Genomic DNA, 15,279 nt, shown 5'->3' with positions numbered 1-15,279 from the left:
GGACTGACTAACCCTAAACCAAACCCTACCTTCCCAGTAGACTGACTAACCCTAAACCTAAATCTACCTTCCCAGTAGACTGACTAACCCTAAACCTATCCATACCTTCCCGGTAGACTGACTAACCCTAAACCTAACCCTACCATCCCGGTCAACTGAGTAACCCTAAAACTAACCCTACCTTCTCGGTAGAGTGATTAACCCTAAACATAACCCTACCTTCCCAGTAGACTGACTAACCCTAAACCTAACCGTACTTTCCCAGTAGACTGACTAATCCTAAACATACGTTCCCGGTAGACTAATTAACCCTAAACCTAACCCTACCTTTCCGGTAGACTGATTAACCCTAAACCTAACCTTACCTTCTCAGTAGAATGACTAACCCTAAACCTAACCCTACCTTTCCAGTAGACTGACTAACCCTAAACCTATCCCTTCCTTCCCAGTAGACTGACTAACCCTAAACCCTAACCCTACCTTTTAGGTAGACTAATTAACCCTAAACCTAACGCTACCTTTCCGGTAGACTGATTAACCCTAAACCTAACCTTACCTTCTCAGTAGAATGACTAACCCTAAACCTAACCCTACCTTCCCAGTAGACTGACTAACCCTAAACCTAACCCTACCTTCCCGGTAGACTGACTAACCCTAAACCTAACCCTACCTTCCCGGTAGACTGACTAACCCTAAACCTAACCCTACCTTCCCAGTAGACTGACTAACCCTAAACCTAGCCCTACCTTCCCAGTAGACTGACTAACCCTAAACCTAACCCTACCTTCCCAGTAGAATGACTAACCCTAAACCTAACCCTACCTTCCCAGTAGACTGACTAACCCTAAACCTAACCCTACCTTCCCAGTAGACTGACTAACCCTAAACCTAACCATACCTTCCCAGTAGACTAATTAACCCTAAACCTAACCATACCTTCCCAGTAGACTGACTAACCCTAAACCTAACCCTACCTTCCCGGTAGACTGACTTACTGGGGCTTTCTTGTCAATGGGTTTGATGACAAACTTCTTGTCGCTGAAGGAGATGTTCCTGATCTCGCTCCAGGGGAAGCCAATCTTTGGTGTCAACCTGTGGAAGAGGGAAGGAAAAACACTGACTGTCTCAACACTATGCTAGTACAGTACTATGCCATGTGAAGGAACTACCCACCTATATCAGTGTAGTACGAAATGAAACTAGAGGTACCATCCATGGCCAGAAGAGGGCGATAGTGTCATGGAGTATATCTGACAAGGCCATGCTCATGTAGCCACAAAGGTTCTCTTACATTCCACCTTAGTGGATGAAATGCATATTCCACATTCCACTCTAAAATAACTCAAAAACTGTATATGTCAGTATTGCGTACTTGTCCTCGTGTTCGTAGATATTGAGTCCCAGTGCATCCACACCCAGCCACAACTCAGTTCCCTTTTTGTTCTTGATCTCAAAGTAGTTGACTCCATACATCTCTAGGTCCTGGGCTATCTTCAGATATTCCATAATTGAGTCCTCTCTGTGTACACAAACACACGTTAGAAACATTTAGAACTTGTGTACAGGAGCAAGTATGACACTAACACCCTCATACAAACACACTCACATATAGACACCCTCATACATTTACATTATTATTATATCATACAAAGCCCTACCTGAGCATGCCTCTGTGTTCCTCGTGCCAGGTCTGTATTCTGTCCTCCCACTGCTCCTTAGTCAACTTGTGCTGCTCCAAGACTCTGCAGGACACACAAACACACACAACGGGTTATTCAAACAGAGCCACACTAGAGGCCTGGCATCAAAAGACAGAACAGATTTATAGTGAGGGAGGGTCAAGTCACTCTACTAAAGAACAACTCCTTTACAAAGCACACACTCCCTCCCTCCCTCCAGCACACACTCTAAAGGGGGAGTATGGAGAGAATTAATTAAGTAGAAGGACATTCCAGCCTCCTCAACCATAGTAGGGACAATTTCAATAGAGACTCCTCTGTGTTACTATGACAGCAAGGTTACTATGACAAGAAGGTTACTATGACAGCAAGACTCTTCCCCTGGTATTCTTTGAGTGGGACAGAGAGGGGCAGAGGAAGTGTGGGGGGAGATGTGGAGGTCTCTGCTGTACAGAGAGGTTTAGAGGGGAACAGAGAGGGGACAGAGAGGGGACAGAGAGGGGACAGAGAGGGGAACAGAGAGGGGACAGAGAGGGGACAGAGAGGGGAACAGAGAGGGGACAGAGAGGGAACAGAGAGGGGACAGAGAGGGGACAGAGAGGGGAACAGAGAGGGGACAGAGAGGGGACAGAGAGGGGACAGAGAGGGGACAGAGAGGGGAACAGAGAGGGGACAGAGAGGGAACAGAGAGGGGACAGAGAGGGGACAGAGAGGGGACAGGGTGTGCGTGGGGTACAGACCTCTGTGGCAGCAGGCGGTCGGAGGTGAGGTAGCCAGGCCTGTGGAGGTCTCTGCTGTAGTCTGTGTACTTGGCCTGGACAGAGTAGGAGGCCAGCAGCACGGCTGTCTCTGGAGGACAGTAGTTCTCATCGTTCAGGATGGCCTCCTTTACCTTGCATGGGCAGGGAACACACACACACACATACTTGTTTAAATACCTTTTTGGATCTGCAATGTACATTGTGAGTACAAAGGACACCAATAAACACTGAACAAAAATATAAATGTAACATGCAACAATTTCAAAGATTTTACTGAGTTACAGTTCATTTAAGGAAATCAGTCAATTGAAATAAATTAATTAGGCCATAATCTATGGATTTCACATGACTGGGAATACATCTGTTGGTCACAGATACCTAAAGGTAGGGGCGTGGGTCAGAAAACCAGTCAGTATCTGGTGTGACCACCATTGCATCATGCAGCGTGACACATCTTCTTCGCATAAAGTTGATCAGGCTGCTGATTGTGGCCTGTGGAATGTTGTCCCAGTCCTCTTTAATGGCTGTGCGAAGTTGCTGGATATTGGCGGGATCTGGGACTCACTGTCGTACAGGTCGATCTAGAGCATCCCAAACAAGCCCACTGAAGTCGGTTACGAAGCCGGACTGCAGTAAGGTCAAGACCCTGGTGAGGACGACGAGCACGCAAATGAGCTTCGCTGAGACGGTTTCTGACAGTTTGTGCAGAAATCTTGCGGTTGTGCAAACCCACAGCTGCTCGGGTGGCTGGTCTCAGAGGATCCCGCAGGTGAAGACTCCAGATGTGGAGGTCCTGGGCTGGCGTGGTTACACGTGGTCGGTTGGACGTACTACCAAATTCTCTCAAATGAAGTTGGAGGCGGCTTATTGTGGAGAAATGAACATTAAATTATCTGGCAACAGCTCAGGTGGACAATCCTGCAGTCAGCATGCCAATTGCATGCTCCCTCAAAACTTGAGACATCTGTGGCATTGTGTTGTGTGACAAATCTGCACATTTTAGAGTGGCCTTTTATTGTCCTAGCACAAGATGCACCTGTGAAATTATCATGCTGTTTAATCAGCTTCTTGATATGCCACACCTGTCAGGTAGATGGGTTATCTTGGCAAAGGAGAAATGCTCACTTATGAAACATGGGAACAAAACTTAACATGTTGTGTTTATATTTTTGTTCAGTATAAGTGTGTGTGTGTGTGTGTGTTACCTGCAGGAAGAAGAGTCTCTGTGTGATCTCCTGGATGAGTTCCTCAGACACGTCCTCAGGGAAGAACTTGGCTCTGAACTTAAACTGTAGAGGGTTCTCCTTCTTAACATCCTGCTGGGTCACCTTCTTGTTGAGTTTGAGCCACGTGCTGTAGCCTTTACTGTCTGTGTACTGCATGCCAAAGAACCACACCTCCCGGAGACCCACTGTCTTCACCACCTGAAAACACAAACACATGTAGCACAGAGAACCCAGATTCACCCCAGCCCAAAGCCTGCTCACCATGGAGGCTCAAGTGTGCGAGCCACTTCACTGTTTCACCCATAAGTGTGAGAACATCATTTTATTACAACACTCCTCTCTTTTCTTCAATCACACATTTCCAACTCTCTTTCCATCTCTCTTGCTCCATTCACAAATTACCAGATCTCTTTCTCTCGCTCTCTTTCTCTCTCTCAGAAAGGCCCCTGAGGGTGTGTTCTCTCAGGCGCTGGCTCAACCATCAGGCCTAATGTGATTTACAGTCAATAGAACACCACTGACCAGGGAAATCATTCACTAACACCACATCATTAACTCTCCTCTCAATCTCGCTCTGTCCATTTCTCACTCACACCGTGACCCTATTCTCTCAAACACACATTCTTATTGAATGAAGCCTGCTTGTGTTTTATTATATATATATATATATATATATATATATATATATATATATATATATATATATATATATATATATATATATATATATACAGTGAGGGAAAAAAGTATTTGATCCTCTGCTGATTTTGTACGTTTGCCCACTGACAAATAAATGATCAGTCTATAATTATAATGGTAGGTTTATTTGAACAGTGAGAGACAGAATAACAACAAAAAAATCCAGAAAAACGCATGTCAACAATTTTATAATTTGATTTGCATTTTAATGAGGGAAATAAGTATTTGACCCCCTCTCAATCAGAAAGGTTTCTGGCTTCCAGGTTTCTTTTATACAAGTAACGAGCTGAGATTAGGAGCACACTCTTAAAGGGAGTGCTCCGAATCTCAGTTTGTTACCTGTATAAAAGACACCTGTCCACAGAAGCAATCAATCAATCAGATTCCAAACTCTCCACCATGGCCAAGACCAAAGAGCTCTCCAAGGATGTCAGGGACAAGATTGTAAACCTACACAAGGCAGAAATGGGCTACAAGACCATCGCCAAGCAGCTTGGTGAAAAGGTGACAACAGTTGGTGCGATTATTCGCAAATGGAAGAAACACAAAAGAACTGTCAATCTCCCTCGGCCTGGGGCTCCATGCAAGATCTCACCTCGTGGAGTTGCAATGATCATGAGAACGGTGAGGAATCAGCCCAGAACTACACGGGAGGATCTTGTCAATGATCTCAAGGCAGCTGGGACCATAGTCACCAAGAAAACAATTGGTAACACATTACGCTGTGAAGGACTGAACTCCTGCAGCGCCCGCAAGGTCCCCCTGCTCAAGAAAGCACATATACAGGCCCGTCTGAAGTTTGCCAATGAACATCTGAATGATTCAGAGGAGAACTGGGTGAAAGTGTTGTGGTCAGATGAGACCAAAATCGAGCTCTTTGGCATCAACTCATCTCGCTGTGTTTGGAGGAGGAGGAATGCTGCCTATGACCCCAAGAACACCATTCCCACCGTCAAACATGGAGGTGGAAACATTATGCTTTGGGGGTGTTTTTCTGCTAAGGGGACAGGACAACTTCACCGCATCAAAGGGACGATGGACGGGGCCATGTACCGTCAAATCTTGGGTGAGAACCTCCTTCCCTTAGCCAGGGCATTGAAAATGGGTCGTGGATGGGGTATTCCAGCATGACAATGACCAAAAACACACGGCCAAGGCAACAAAGGAGTGGCTCAAGAAGAAGCACATTAAGGTCCTGGAGTGGCCTAGCCAGTCTCCAGACCTTATTCCCATAGAAAATCTGTGGAGGGAGCTGAAGGTTCGAGTTGCCAAACGTCAGCCTCGAAACCTTAATGACTTGGAGAAGATCTGCAAAGAGGAGTGGAACAAAATCCCTCCTGAGATGTGTGGAAACCTGGTGGCCAACAACAAGAAACGTCTGACCTCTGTGATTGCCAACAAGGGTTTTGCCACCAAGTACTAAGTCATGTTTTGTAGAGGGGTCAAATACTTATTTCCCTCTTTAAAATGCAAATCAATTTATAACATTTTTGACATGCGTTTTTCTGGATTTTGTTGTTGTTATTCTCTCTCACTGTTCAAATAAACCTACCATTAAAATTATAGACTGATCATTTCTTTGTCAGTGGGCAAATGTACAAAATCAGCAGGGGATCAAATACCACAACACTTTCACCCAGTTCTCCTCTGAATCATTCAGATGTTCATTGGCAAACTTCAGACGGGCCTGTATATGTGCTTTCTTGAGCAGGGGGACCTTGCGGGCGCTGCAGGATTTCAGTCCTTCACGGCGTAGTGTGTTACCAATTGTTTTCTTGGTGACTATGGTCCCAGCTGCCTTGAGATCATTGACAAGATCCTCCCGTGTAGTTCTGGGCTGATTCCTCACCGTTCTCATGATCATTGCAACTCCACGAGGTGAGAACTTGCATGGAGCCCCAGGCCGAGGGAGATTGACAGTTCTTTTGTGTTTCTTCCATTTGCGAATAATCGCACCAACTGTTGTCACCTTCTCACCAAGCTGCTTGGCAATGGTCTTGTAGCCCATTCCAGCCTTGTGTAGGTCTACAATCTTGTCCCTGACATCCTTGGAGAGCTCTTTGGTCTTGGCTATGGTGGAGAGTTTGGAATCTGATTGATGGATTGCTTCTGTGGACAGGTGTCTTTTATACAGGTAACAAACTGAGATTAGGAGCACTCCCTTTAAGAGTGTGCTCCTAATCTCAGCTCATTACCTGTATAAAAGACACCTGGGAGCCAGAAATCTTTCTGATTGAGAGGGGGTCAAATACTTATTTCCCTCTTTAAAATGCAAATCAATTTATAACATTTTTGACATGCGTTTTTCTGGATTTTTTTGTTGTTATTCTGTCTTTCACTGTTCAAATAAACCTACCATTAAAATTATAGACTGATAATTTCTTTGTCAGTGGGCAAACGTACAAAATCAGCAGGGGATCAAATGCTTTTTTCCCTCACTGTAGTAGGTTGATTAAATATGTTATCAAATTTTATTTGGAATTCAGTTTAGTTTCAGTTTTCAGACCTGTTATGCTAGTTTTTGTTTAGTTTCAGTTGTAAAAAAATATTTATATTTTTCAGTTTTAGTGTAAGGTTCAGAAAGCATGCATGGGCCAGGCTAGGAGCCATTTGTGTTGTATAGTGTTTTTTGGGATGTCACTTCTTGCAACTGGGGGGCAGTAATACATATTAAGGTGATAGGTCAGGTCATAGGTTGAGTTAAATCCCTCGTGGACAGACTACGTCAACAGAAATGGTACCATAGATCTGTCATGGTACAACAGGATGCGTAAGATAAAAAGCAGCATTAGTTCCGGTGCTTTGAACAAATCATGATTTCAGAAGGGGAGGGGACATGCGGCCATCAGACTAGGATCAACAGTTGGCCCAGTGTAGAGTGACGCTTATGTTAGAGAGAGAGAGAGAGAGAGAGAGCGAGAGAGAGAGAGAGAGAGAGAGAGAGAGAGAAAGAGCGAGAGCGAGAGAGAAATTATGTTGTAGAAAATGCAACGGAGTATCTTATAGTGTGTGTTGTAGCGATTATGACATAGTGTGCATGCGAGAGTGTAAGTAAAGGTCACTGGAGTCCAGTGACTGAGTGTGTTTGCATGCCTCCACTGATGTGACTTTACCTGTGTGACACACACACACACACACACACACACACACAAGCAAACACAAAAATTATATACTAGGGAAAACCAGCAAAGCCTAGTCAGCAGAAGAGGATCCCTGCTGAGTCAGAGCTTGGCTCCAATCCACCACTACAGAGATAACTAGTTTCTGACATTCTTTGGACTGGAATGGAGCCGCAAATTGAGCTAAACCACATTACGAGTTAAAAGGTTTCAAATATCAGCATTTCCTCCACTCACATACACAGCCATTTCCTGTCTCAATCAGCTTCCATGGGAAACACATGTAAACAATATCTGTCTCTACATCTCTCTGCCTCTCTCTCTCACTCTCTGCTGCTCCAGCAGTCTCCTGTAGCCCACCCTGGTTCTGCTAATGAAAGCTTCCCTTTCTGCTCAGAGACACACAACACACTCCACTGACCTCCCACCTCTCTGTCTCAGTTTCCACTGACCTCCCACCTCTCTGTCTCATCTCCACTGACCTCCCACCTCTCTGTCTCATCTCCACTGACCTCCCATCTCCCACCTCTCTGTCTCAGTCTCCACTGACCTCCCACCTCTCTGTCTCAGTCTCCACTGACCTCCCACCTCTCTGTCTCAGTCTCCACTGGTCTCCCACCTCTCTGTTTCAGTCTCCACTAAACCTCCACCACTCTATCTCGGTCTCCACTGGCTTCCCACCTCTCTGCCGCAGTCTCCACTGACCTCCCACCTCTCTGTCTCAGTCTCCACTGACCTCCCACCTCTCTGTCTCAGTCTCCACTGACCTCCCACCTCTCTGTCTCAGTCTCCACTGGCCTCCCACCTCTCTGTCTCAGTCCCCACTGGCCTCCCACCTCTCTGTTTTAGTCTCCACTGGCCTCTCTCTGTCACTGCTCTGCACAATGACTGTTCTGTTTCTCTGTCTCAGTCTCTCCCTCTCTGTTCCTGACAATACCCAAACAGGCACTAACTAGACCAGCTCCCAGCCTTGTTGACCCTCTGTAGTGTGTGTGTTCTAATTCAACCTAGGGATGTTGCGGTGACCTTATTACCACCACACCGGCGGTCACGAGTCATGAAGGAGGTCAAATTCCATATTACCGTTTAGTCACGGTAATTAGGCTTCTCCAAGCTCTGATGCCGCTCATGGTCATTAGTAGCCTACCAAACTTGCTAACTGCCTGGTACTCAGCACTCTATTGTCCCTCTAATCCCTCTGACATCAATGCAAATGTATTCGAAAATCTAATCAAACACTTCATGATAGCCCATGAGCTCATGTTGTGCAACATTTCCATAGGCTATGCAATTGGGTGAGAAAACGGAGTGATGGCCGCTAATAAAAAGAGGCTCCCATCAGCTTTCTATAGGGTAGACCTACTATATATATACTATATATAAAACAGGAGTATAGCCTACCTGGCTGGCATGAAAATAAACCACGGGGAAAAGCATCCTCCATTCGCTATTTAAGTGCATAGATGACATGTATTTTTTCCCGCTGCCCCTGTTTCAGCAGGGGATCAAATACTTTTTTCCGTCACTGTAGGTATTTGTAGTTGTCCACATACTCTAGGTCAGACCCGCCGAGAGTAGTGATTCTAGTCGGGTGGGCGGGTGCAAGCAGCGTTTGGTTGAAAAGCATGCATTTAGTTTTACTAGTGTTTAAGAGCAGTTGGAGGTTACGGAAGGAGTGTTGTATGGCGTTGAAGCTCGCTTGGAGGTTTGTTAACACAGTGTCCAATGAAGAGCCAGATGTATACAAAATGGTGTCGTCCACATAGAGGTGGATCCGAGCGTCACCAGCAGCAAGAGCGACATCATTGATATACACAGAGAATAGAGTCTGCCCGAGAATTGAACCCTGTGGCACCCCTATAGAGACTGCCAGAGGTCCAGACAACAGGCCCTCCGATTTGACACATTGAACTCTATCTGAGAAGTAGTTGGTGAACCAGGCGAGGCAGTCATTTGAGAAACCAAGGCTATTTAGTCTGCCAATAAGAATGCAGTGGTTGACAGAGTCGAAAGCCTTGGCCAGGTCGATGAAGACGGCTGCGCAGTACTGTCTTTTATCGATCGCGGTTATAATATCGTTTAGGACCTTGAGCGTCGCTGAGGTGCACCCATGACCAGATCGGAAACCGGATTGCATAGCGGAGAAGGTACGGTGGGATTCGAAATGGTCAGTGATCTGTTTGTTAACTTGGCTTTCAAATACTTTCGAAAGGCAGGGCAGGATGGATATAGGTCTGTAACAGTTTGGATCTAGAGTGTCACCCCCTTTGAAAAGAGGGATGACCGCGGCAGCTTTCCAATCTCTGGAGATCTCAGACATTACGAAAGAGAGATTGAACAGGCTAGTAATAGGGGTTGCGACAATTTTGGCGACTAATTTTAGAAAGAAAGTGTCCAGATTGTCTAGTCCAGCTGATTTGTAGGGGTCCAGATTTTTCAGCCCTTTCAGAACATCAGCTGTCTGAATTTGTGTGAAGGAGAAGCTGGGGGGGGGGGGGGGGGGGGTGCATGGGCAAGTTGCAGCGGAGGGTGCAGAGCTGGTGGCCAGGGTAGTGGTAGCCAGGTGGAAAGCATGGCCAGCCGTAGCAAAATGCTTGTTGAAATTCTCGGTGGAGATTTATCGGTGGTGACAGTGTTTCCTAGCCTCAGTGCAGTGGGCAGTTGGGAGGAGGTGCTCTTATTCTCCATGGATTCCCCAAAACGTTTTTGGAGTTAGTGCTACAGAATCTGTTTGAAAAAGCTACCCTTTGCTTTCCTAACTGATTGTGTATATTGGTTCCTGACTTCCTTGAAAAGTTGCATATCGCGGGGGGTGTTCGATTCTAATGCAGTACGCCACAGGATATTTTTGTGCTGGTCAAGGGCAGTCAAGTCTGAGGAGAACAAGGGGCTATATCTGTTCTTAGTTCTGAATTTTTTGAATGGGGCATGCTTATTTAAGATTGAGAGGAAAGCACTTTTAAAGAACAACCAGGCATCCTCTACTGACGGAATGAGGTCAATATCCATCCTGGATACCCGGGCCAGGTCAATTAGAAAGGCCTGCTCGCTAAAGTGTTTTAGGGAGCATTTGACAGTGATGAGGGGTGGTCGTTTGACCGCGGACCCATTACGGACGCAGGCAATAAGGCAGTGATCGCTGAGATCCTGGTTGAAGACAGCGGAGGTGTATTTAGAGGGTAAATTTGTCAGGATGATATCTATGAGGGTGCCCATGTTTACAGATTTAGGGTTGTACCTGGTAGGTTCGTTGATCATTTGTGTGAGATTTGAGGGCATCTAGTTTAGATTGTAGGTTGGCCGGGGTGTTAAGCATATCCCAGTTTAGGTCACCAAGCAGTACGAACTCTGAGGATAGATGTGGGGCAATCAGTTCACATATGGTGTCCAAGGCACAGCTTGGGGCTGAAGGGGGGCTGTAGCAAGCGGCAACAGTGAGAGACTTATTTCTGGAAAGGTGGATTTTTAGAAGTAGAAGCTCAAACTGTTTGGGCACAGACCTGGATAGTATGATAGAGCTCTGCAGGCTATCTCTACAGTAGATTGCAACCCCACCCCCTTTGGCAGTTCTATCTAGACGGAAAATGTTGTAGTTGGGGATGGACATTTCTGAATTTCTGGTGGCCTTCCTAAGCCAGGATTCAGACACTGCTAGAACATCAGGGTTGGCGGAGTGTGCTAACGCAGTGAATAACTCAAACTTAGGGAGGAGTCTTCTGATGTTAACGTGCAAGAAACCAAGGCTTTTACGGATACAGAAGTCAACAAATGATAATGCCTGGGGAGTAGGAGTGATACTGGGGGCTACAGGGCCTGGGTTAATACGGCTAAAGGCTTTAAAAACGGGTCTTCTAGTGCGTTGGGTACAGAGAATAAAAGGGGCAGATTTCCGGCCGTTGTAGAATAGATTCAGGGCATTATGTACAGACAAGGATATGGAAGGATATGAGTACAGTGGAGGTAAACCTAAGCGTTGGGTAACGATGAAAGAGATAGCATCACTGGAGGCACCGATTGAGTCAGTCTCCATGTGTATGGGGGGTGGGACAAAGGAGCTATCTAAGGCAGGTTGAGCTGGACTGGGGAATCTACAGTGAAATAGTACAATAAGAAATAACCGAAACAGCAATAAGCAAGGCATAATGACATGGGAGAGAGGCATAAAGCAATCACAGGTGTTATTCGAGAGAGCTAAGACAACAGCTGGTAATTTCGACACAGTTTGGGCTGAGGCTAAACATAAACAGGATGCGGTACCGTATAAAGGAACAGCCCAGCAGGCATCAGCTGTGTAGCTGAGTTATCATAAGGTCCAGTGAACAGCAATAGGAGAGTTCGGAGGTAGTTCTGGGGCTGCTACAGCACTGGCGAGCAAGAGGCACGGCTTGCATGTGCTAGCGGGCCGGGGCTAGCAGATGGATCTTCGTGGTCGACGTCGTAACGGGAAGCCTGTTGAAACCACATCAGACGATTTCGTCGGCAGACCAGTCGTGTTGGATCGGCGGGGCTCCGTGTCAACACTAGGAGGTCCCGTCCGGTTGACAGAGAGGTAGATAGCCGGGAGATGGGCCTGGCTCGAGGCCAGCTCAAGGCTAACTGGTGCTTGCTAAGGGGCAATGGTAATTAGCCAACGACAACCGCCATTCGGTTGCCGCTAGCTGGTTGCGATGATCTGGCGTTAGGGTCCAGTGATTCCGGCAGAAAATCTGATATGCTCTGGGTCAATAGCACGCTGTGCAGACTGGCCGACAAATATGTTTTAATAAGGTTTGTATCACAAGTAAAGTGCCCAAATAACTTCTTAAAATTAAGCACATTAATCCGCTTTACAAGGGGTGTAGTGCCTGACTGGCTCACTCAGGGAGAAGGGCACAACGCAGCACTCTGGGCCGCAAAAGGCAAGGATTTGTTTAGGGTGCGTTACGGCCACAAAGGGGATGCCGCCGTGAAATTTGAGGCATTATCAAGTGCTTGTCAAATTGTGAATGAGAGACTATTGGAGTGTGTACAGCCTGCGCAAAAAAAACTAAGCAGAGCTCATGCCTTTCAAGCAACTTTTTTCAAATCATCCTTAGAGTCTCATCATGCAGCTTTACAATGTATTAAAAATCAAAACATATAGCCCAACATTTGTAGAACAACTAAAGTTACAATGAATAACTCTAAATTAAGCATATAGGAGTACCTATTTCTTTGTTAACCGCTCAACACAGAATAGCCGCATGTGCGCACTCCCTCAAATCATTTGGAGAAAATATGTATATTTTATTCAGCTTCGTTCAATTGTATTCTTCATACTATAAAATAATGCCACGGAATTATAAGCAAATCTTGTCTGCTAAATGAACTAGTGTAGCCCACAGCCATTTGGCATAGCCACATCAGGACCTAACATAAGGAAAACTCAGAGTTTTCTATTATTTTCTTCTGAAATAGACTACATTTTCATCATATCATGCTTCTTTCGACCTGTCTAAAATAAATAATGGATTTATTGTGAAGATGTAGGCTATATTACATGGATTTATTAGACTTTTTTAAATGGCTTGTAGGCTATTTGTGGAAGCCAGGAGATCCTAAATGTGTTCATGTTCATTAACGGTCAATTACCTATAGACCGACAGTTATCTGCTTGATAATCACCGGCTGACTAAATTTCGTGACCGCCACAGCCCTAAGTCAACCCCATGCTTACCTGGTCAAAGAGCTGTTTGCCGGTGGTGTTGGGCTGGATGGCAAACTCCAGCTCTGCATCCATGGTGGTGACCCGCACATTGATCTACACAGACAGACACAGACAGAATACCCATTAGTAACTCATATCGCAACATGTTCATAAACACAGACAGTACTTTAAGCAAAAGGAGAGGAAACATTTGTGCACAGCAGGACCATTCTCTTCCAAGGTGCTGGTTTTGACAAGACCAATATGAGCACAGAAAATTAAAAGGAAACAGATACATATGTTAACGTCCCACAGATATGTTTACATGTGTCACACAGAGCCCACATGGCAGCATGCTCCCCCCCTCCCCCCCTCCCCCCTCTTATCTCCTTCTATCAGTCTCCTCAGCTGCATCCCTCCATCTCACAGCTGGAGAGAACAGAACACATACTGGTAGGGTACAGCAGTAAAAAGTGAGAATCCACTACACTGACACACCACCACTGCATGGGAACTAGAGAGAGGGCCAAGGGCATTAGCTGCATATACTGTAGCCTAATGCGTGTTCACTTGGATGTTGGAGTTATCGGACTGTGTTGAGTGGGCACCTGTGCAGTCTTCTGCTGAAGACGTGTGAGTGTGTGTGCTCCACTTCTTATCATTCTTCTATAAATATCTCTAACCTCTTGTAGGACATCTACTCACACACTGCATATGCATGCCACGCACACACAAGTCAGACAGGCTCTCATCCTCACTTTATAATTTGGGTCAACTACCCCTTTAAGTTGAGCAACGATGCAGCCAAGAGGGCTGTGCCACAGACATACCGAAGACAAAACACACTAAAAAAAAAAAAACTTCTGCCCAATTCACACAATGCAGCTCATATGACACAAAAGAAACCAGAAAGTGCTCCGGGCCAGAATCTAAGTGAGTCACACTTGCTCTGTTGAAATGATCCCCTCTCTCTCTCTGTCCCATTTCTCTCCCCCTCCCGTCCCGAGGCACTGAGCTTCACAGAAAGAAGGTACAATAGCAGTCATTTGGCACCAGAATAGCAGCAGCAGCCATTTGACTGAGGATTCTCTGATGTCCCTTTAGTGCATCGATGAGTAAACACTACTGGTACAGAAACATAACTCCATGGATTTGAATTATTCACTGCTTTAAAAATAAATCCTCCATGCCAGCTGAAATTGAGGAGTGAATAGTGCAGTGTAGTTCTGTTCTAGGAGCTGAGAGGTAGGCCAAAGATGGAGACGGAACAGGGAATAAATTAAGTGGTTCAGATTTGCACCAGGGGCAATATTGGACTCAATCCAATGCAATCCAGGATATCATAACTATGTCTGCGCCACAGCTAAAAGTCATAAGACCTTTTAACCGTTAATGAAAACACACGCTATCTTAATCCCATCTATAGAACACAGAGGCCTCAGAACAGGCAGACAGCAGTAGCAATACAAGGATATAACATCTACAGAAAAAACAGGAATGCCTATGGGGAGGTGTTGCTGTATATGTTCAGAGCCATATTCCTCATATTTGATCTCATGTCAGATGTTTTTGAAGTGTTGTGGTTGCAAGTTCACCTGCCTCATCTAAAGCCTCTTCTTTTGGGGTGCTGCTATAGGCCACCAAGTGCCAACAGCCAGTATTTGGATAATATGTGTGCAATGCTTGATAATGTGTGTGATACAACAGAGAGGTCTATTTTCTGGGTGACCTGAACATTGACTGGTTAGCAACTAGCTGACGTCTCAAGAGGAAGCTTCTAACTGTGCCTAATGCCTGTAATGTAACCCAGATTATCACTCAGCCAACTAGAGTGCATACCAACAGTGTTGGATCTGTGAAAACAACTTTGATCATATCGTCACTAATGCTGCAGAGCTTTGCTCCAAAGCAATATTAGTTTCCATCGGCTGTAGTGACCATAACATTGTGGCAATTACAAGGAAAGCCAAAGTGCCAAAGGTTGAGCCTAAATAAATGCATAAGAGATCATACAAAATGTTTTCTTTGGATTATTTTGTTAAAGATGTAAAAAAATTATGTTGGTCTGATGTGCATGAGGAAGTGAATCCAGATGCAGCACTGGAAGTATTTGTACAATTATTCATGCCA

At 45.5% G+C, this 15,279-nt stretch overlaps 1 protein-coding gene across 1 annotated transcript in view; it reads right to left on the bottom strand.

The window, feature by feature from the left end:
* LOC311143589 (radixin) overlaps positions 1-15,279 on the bottom strand; it is a 60,493-nt gene that overhangs the window by 26,509 nt on the left and 18,705 nt on the right. The window contains exons 2-7 of the mRNA XM_084179439.1: positions 13,180-13,263; positions 3,646-3,864; positions 2,420-2,571; positions 1,659-1,742; positions 1,373-1,519; positions 996-1,092 (exon numbers count right to left, since the gene is read on the bottom strand). Of these exons, the coding sequence (XP_084035565.1) occupies positions 996-1,092; positions 1,373-1,519; positions 1,659-1,742; positions 2,420-2,571; positions 3,646-3,864; positions 13,180-13,263 (783 nt within the window). The remainder of the gene's footprint in view (positions 1-995; positions 1,093-1,372; positions 1,520-1,658; positions 1,743-2,419; positions 2,572-3,645; positions 3,865-13,179; positions 13,264-15,279) is intronic.

The sequence above is a fragment of the Coregonus lavaretus genome (assembly GCF_964263955.1).
Source record: "Coregonus lavaretus genome assembly, chromosome: 16".
Lineage (NCBI taxonomy): Eukaryota > Metazoa > Chordata > Actinopteri > Salmoniformes > Salmonidae > Coregonus > Coregonus lavaretus.
Note: the sequence above shows the minus strand (reverse complement) of the source record. Positions and strands in the feature narration are given on the sequence as shown.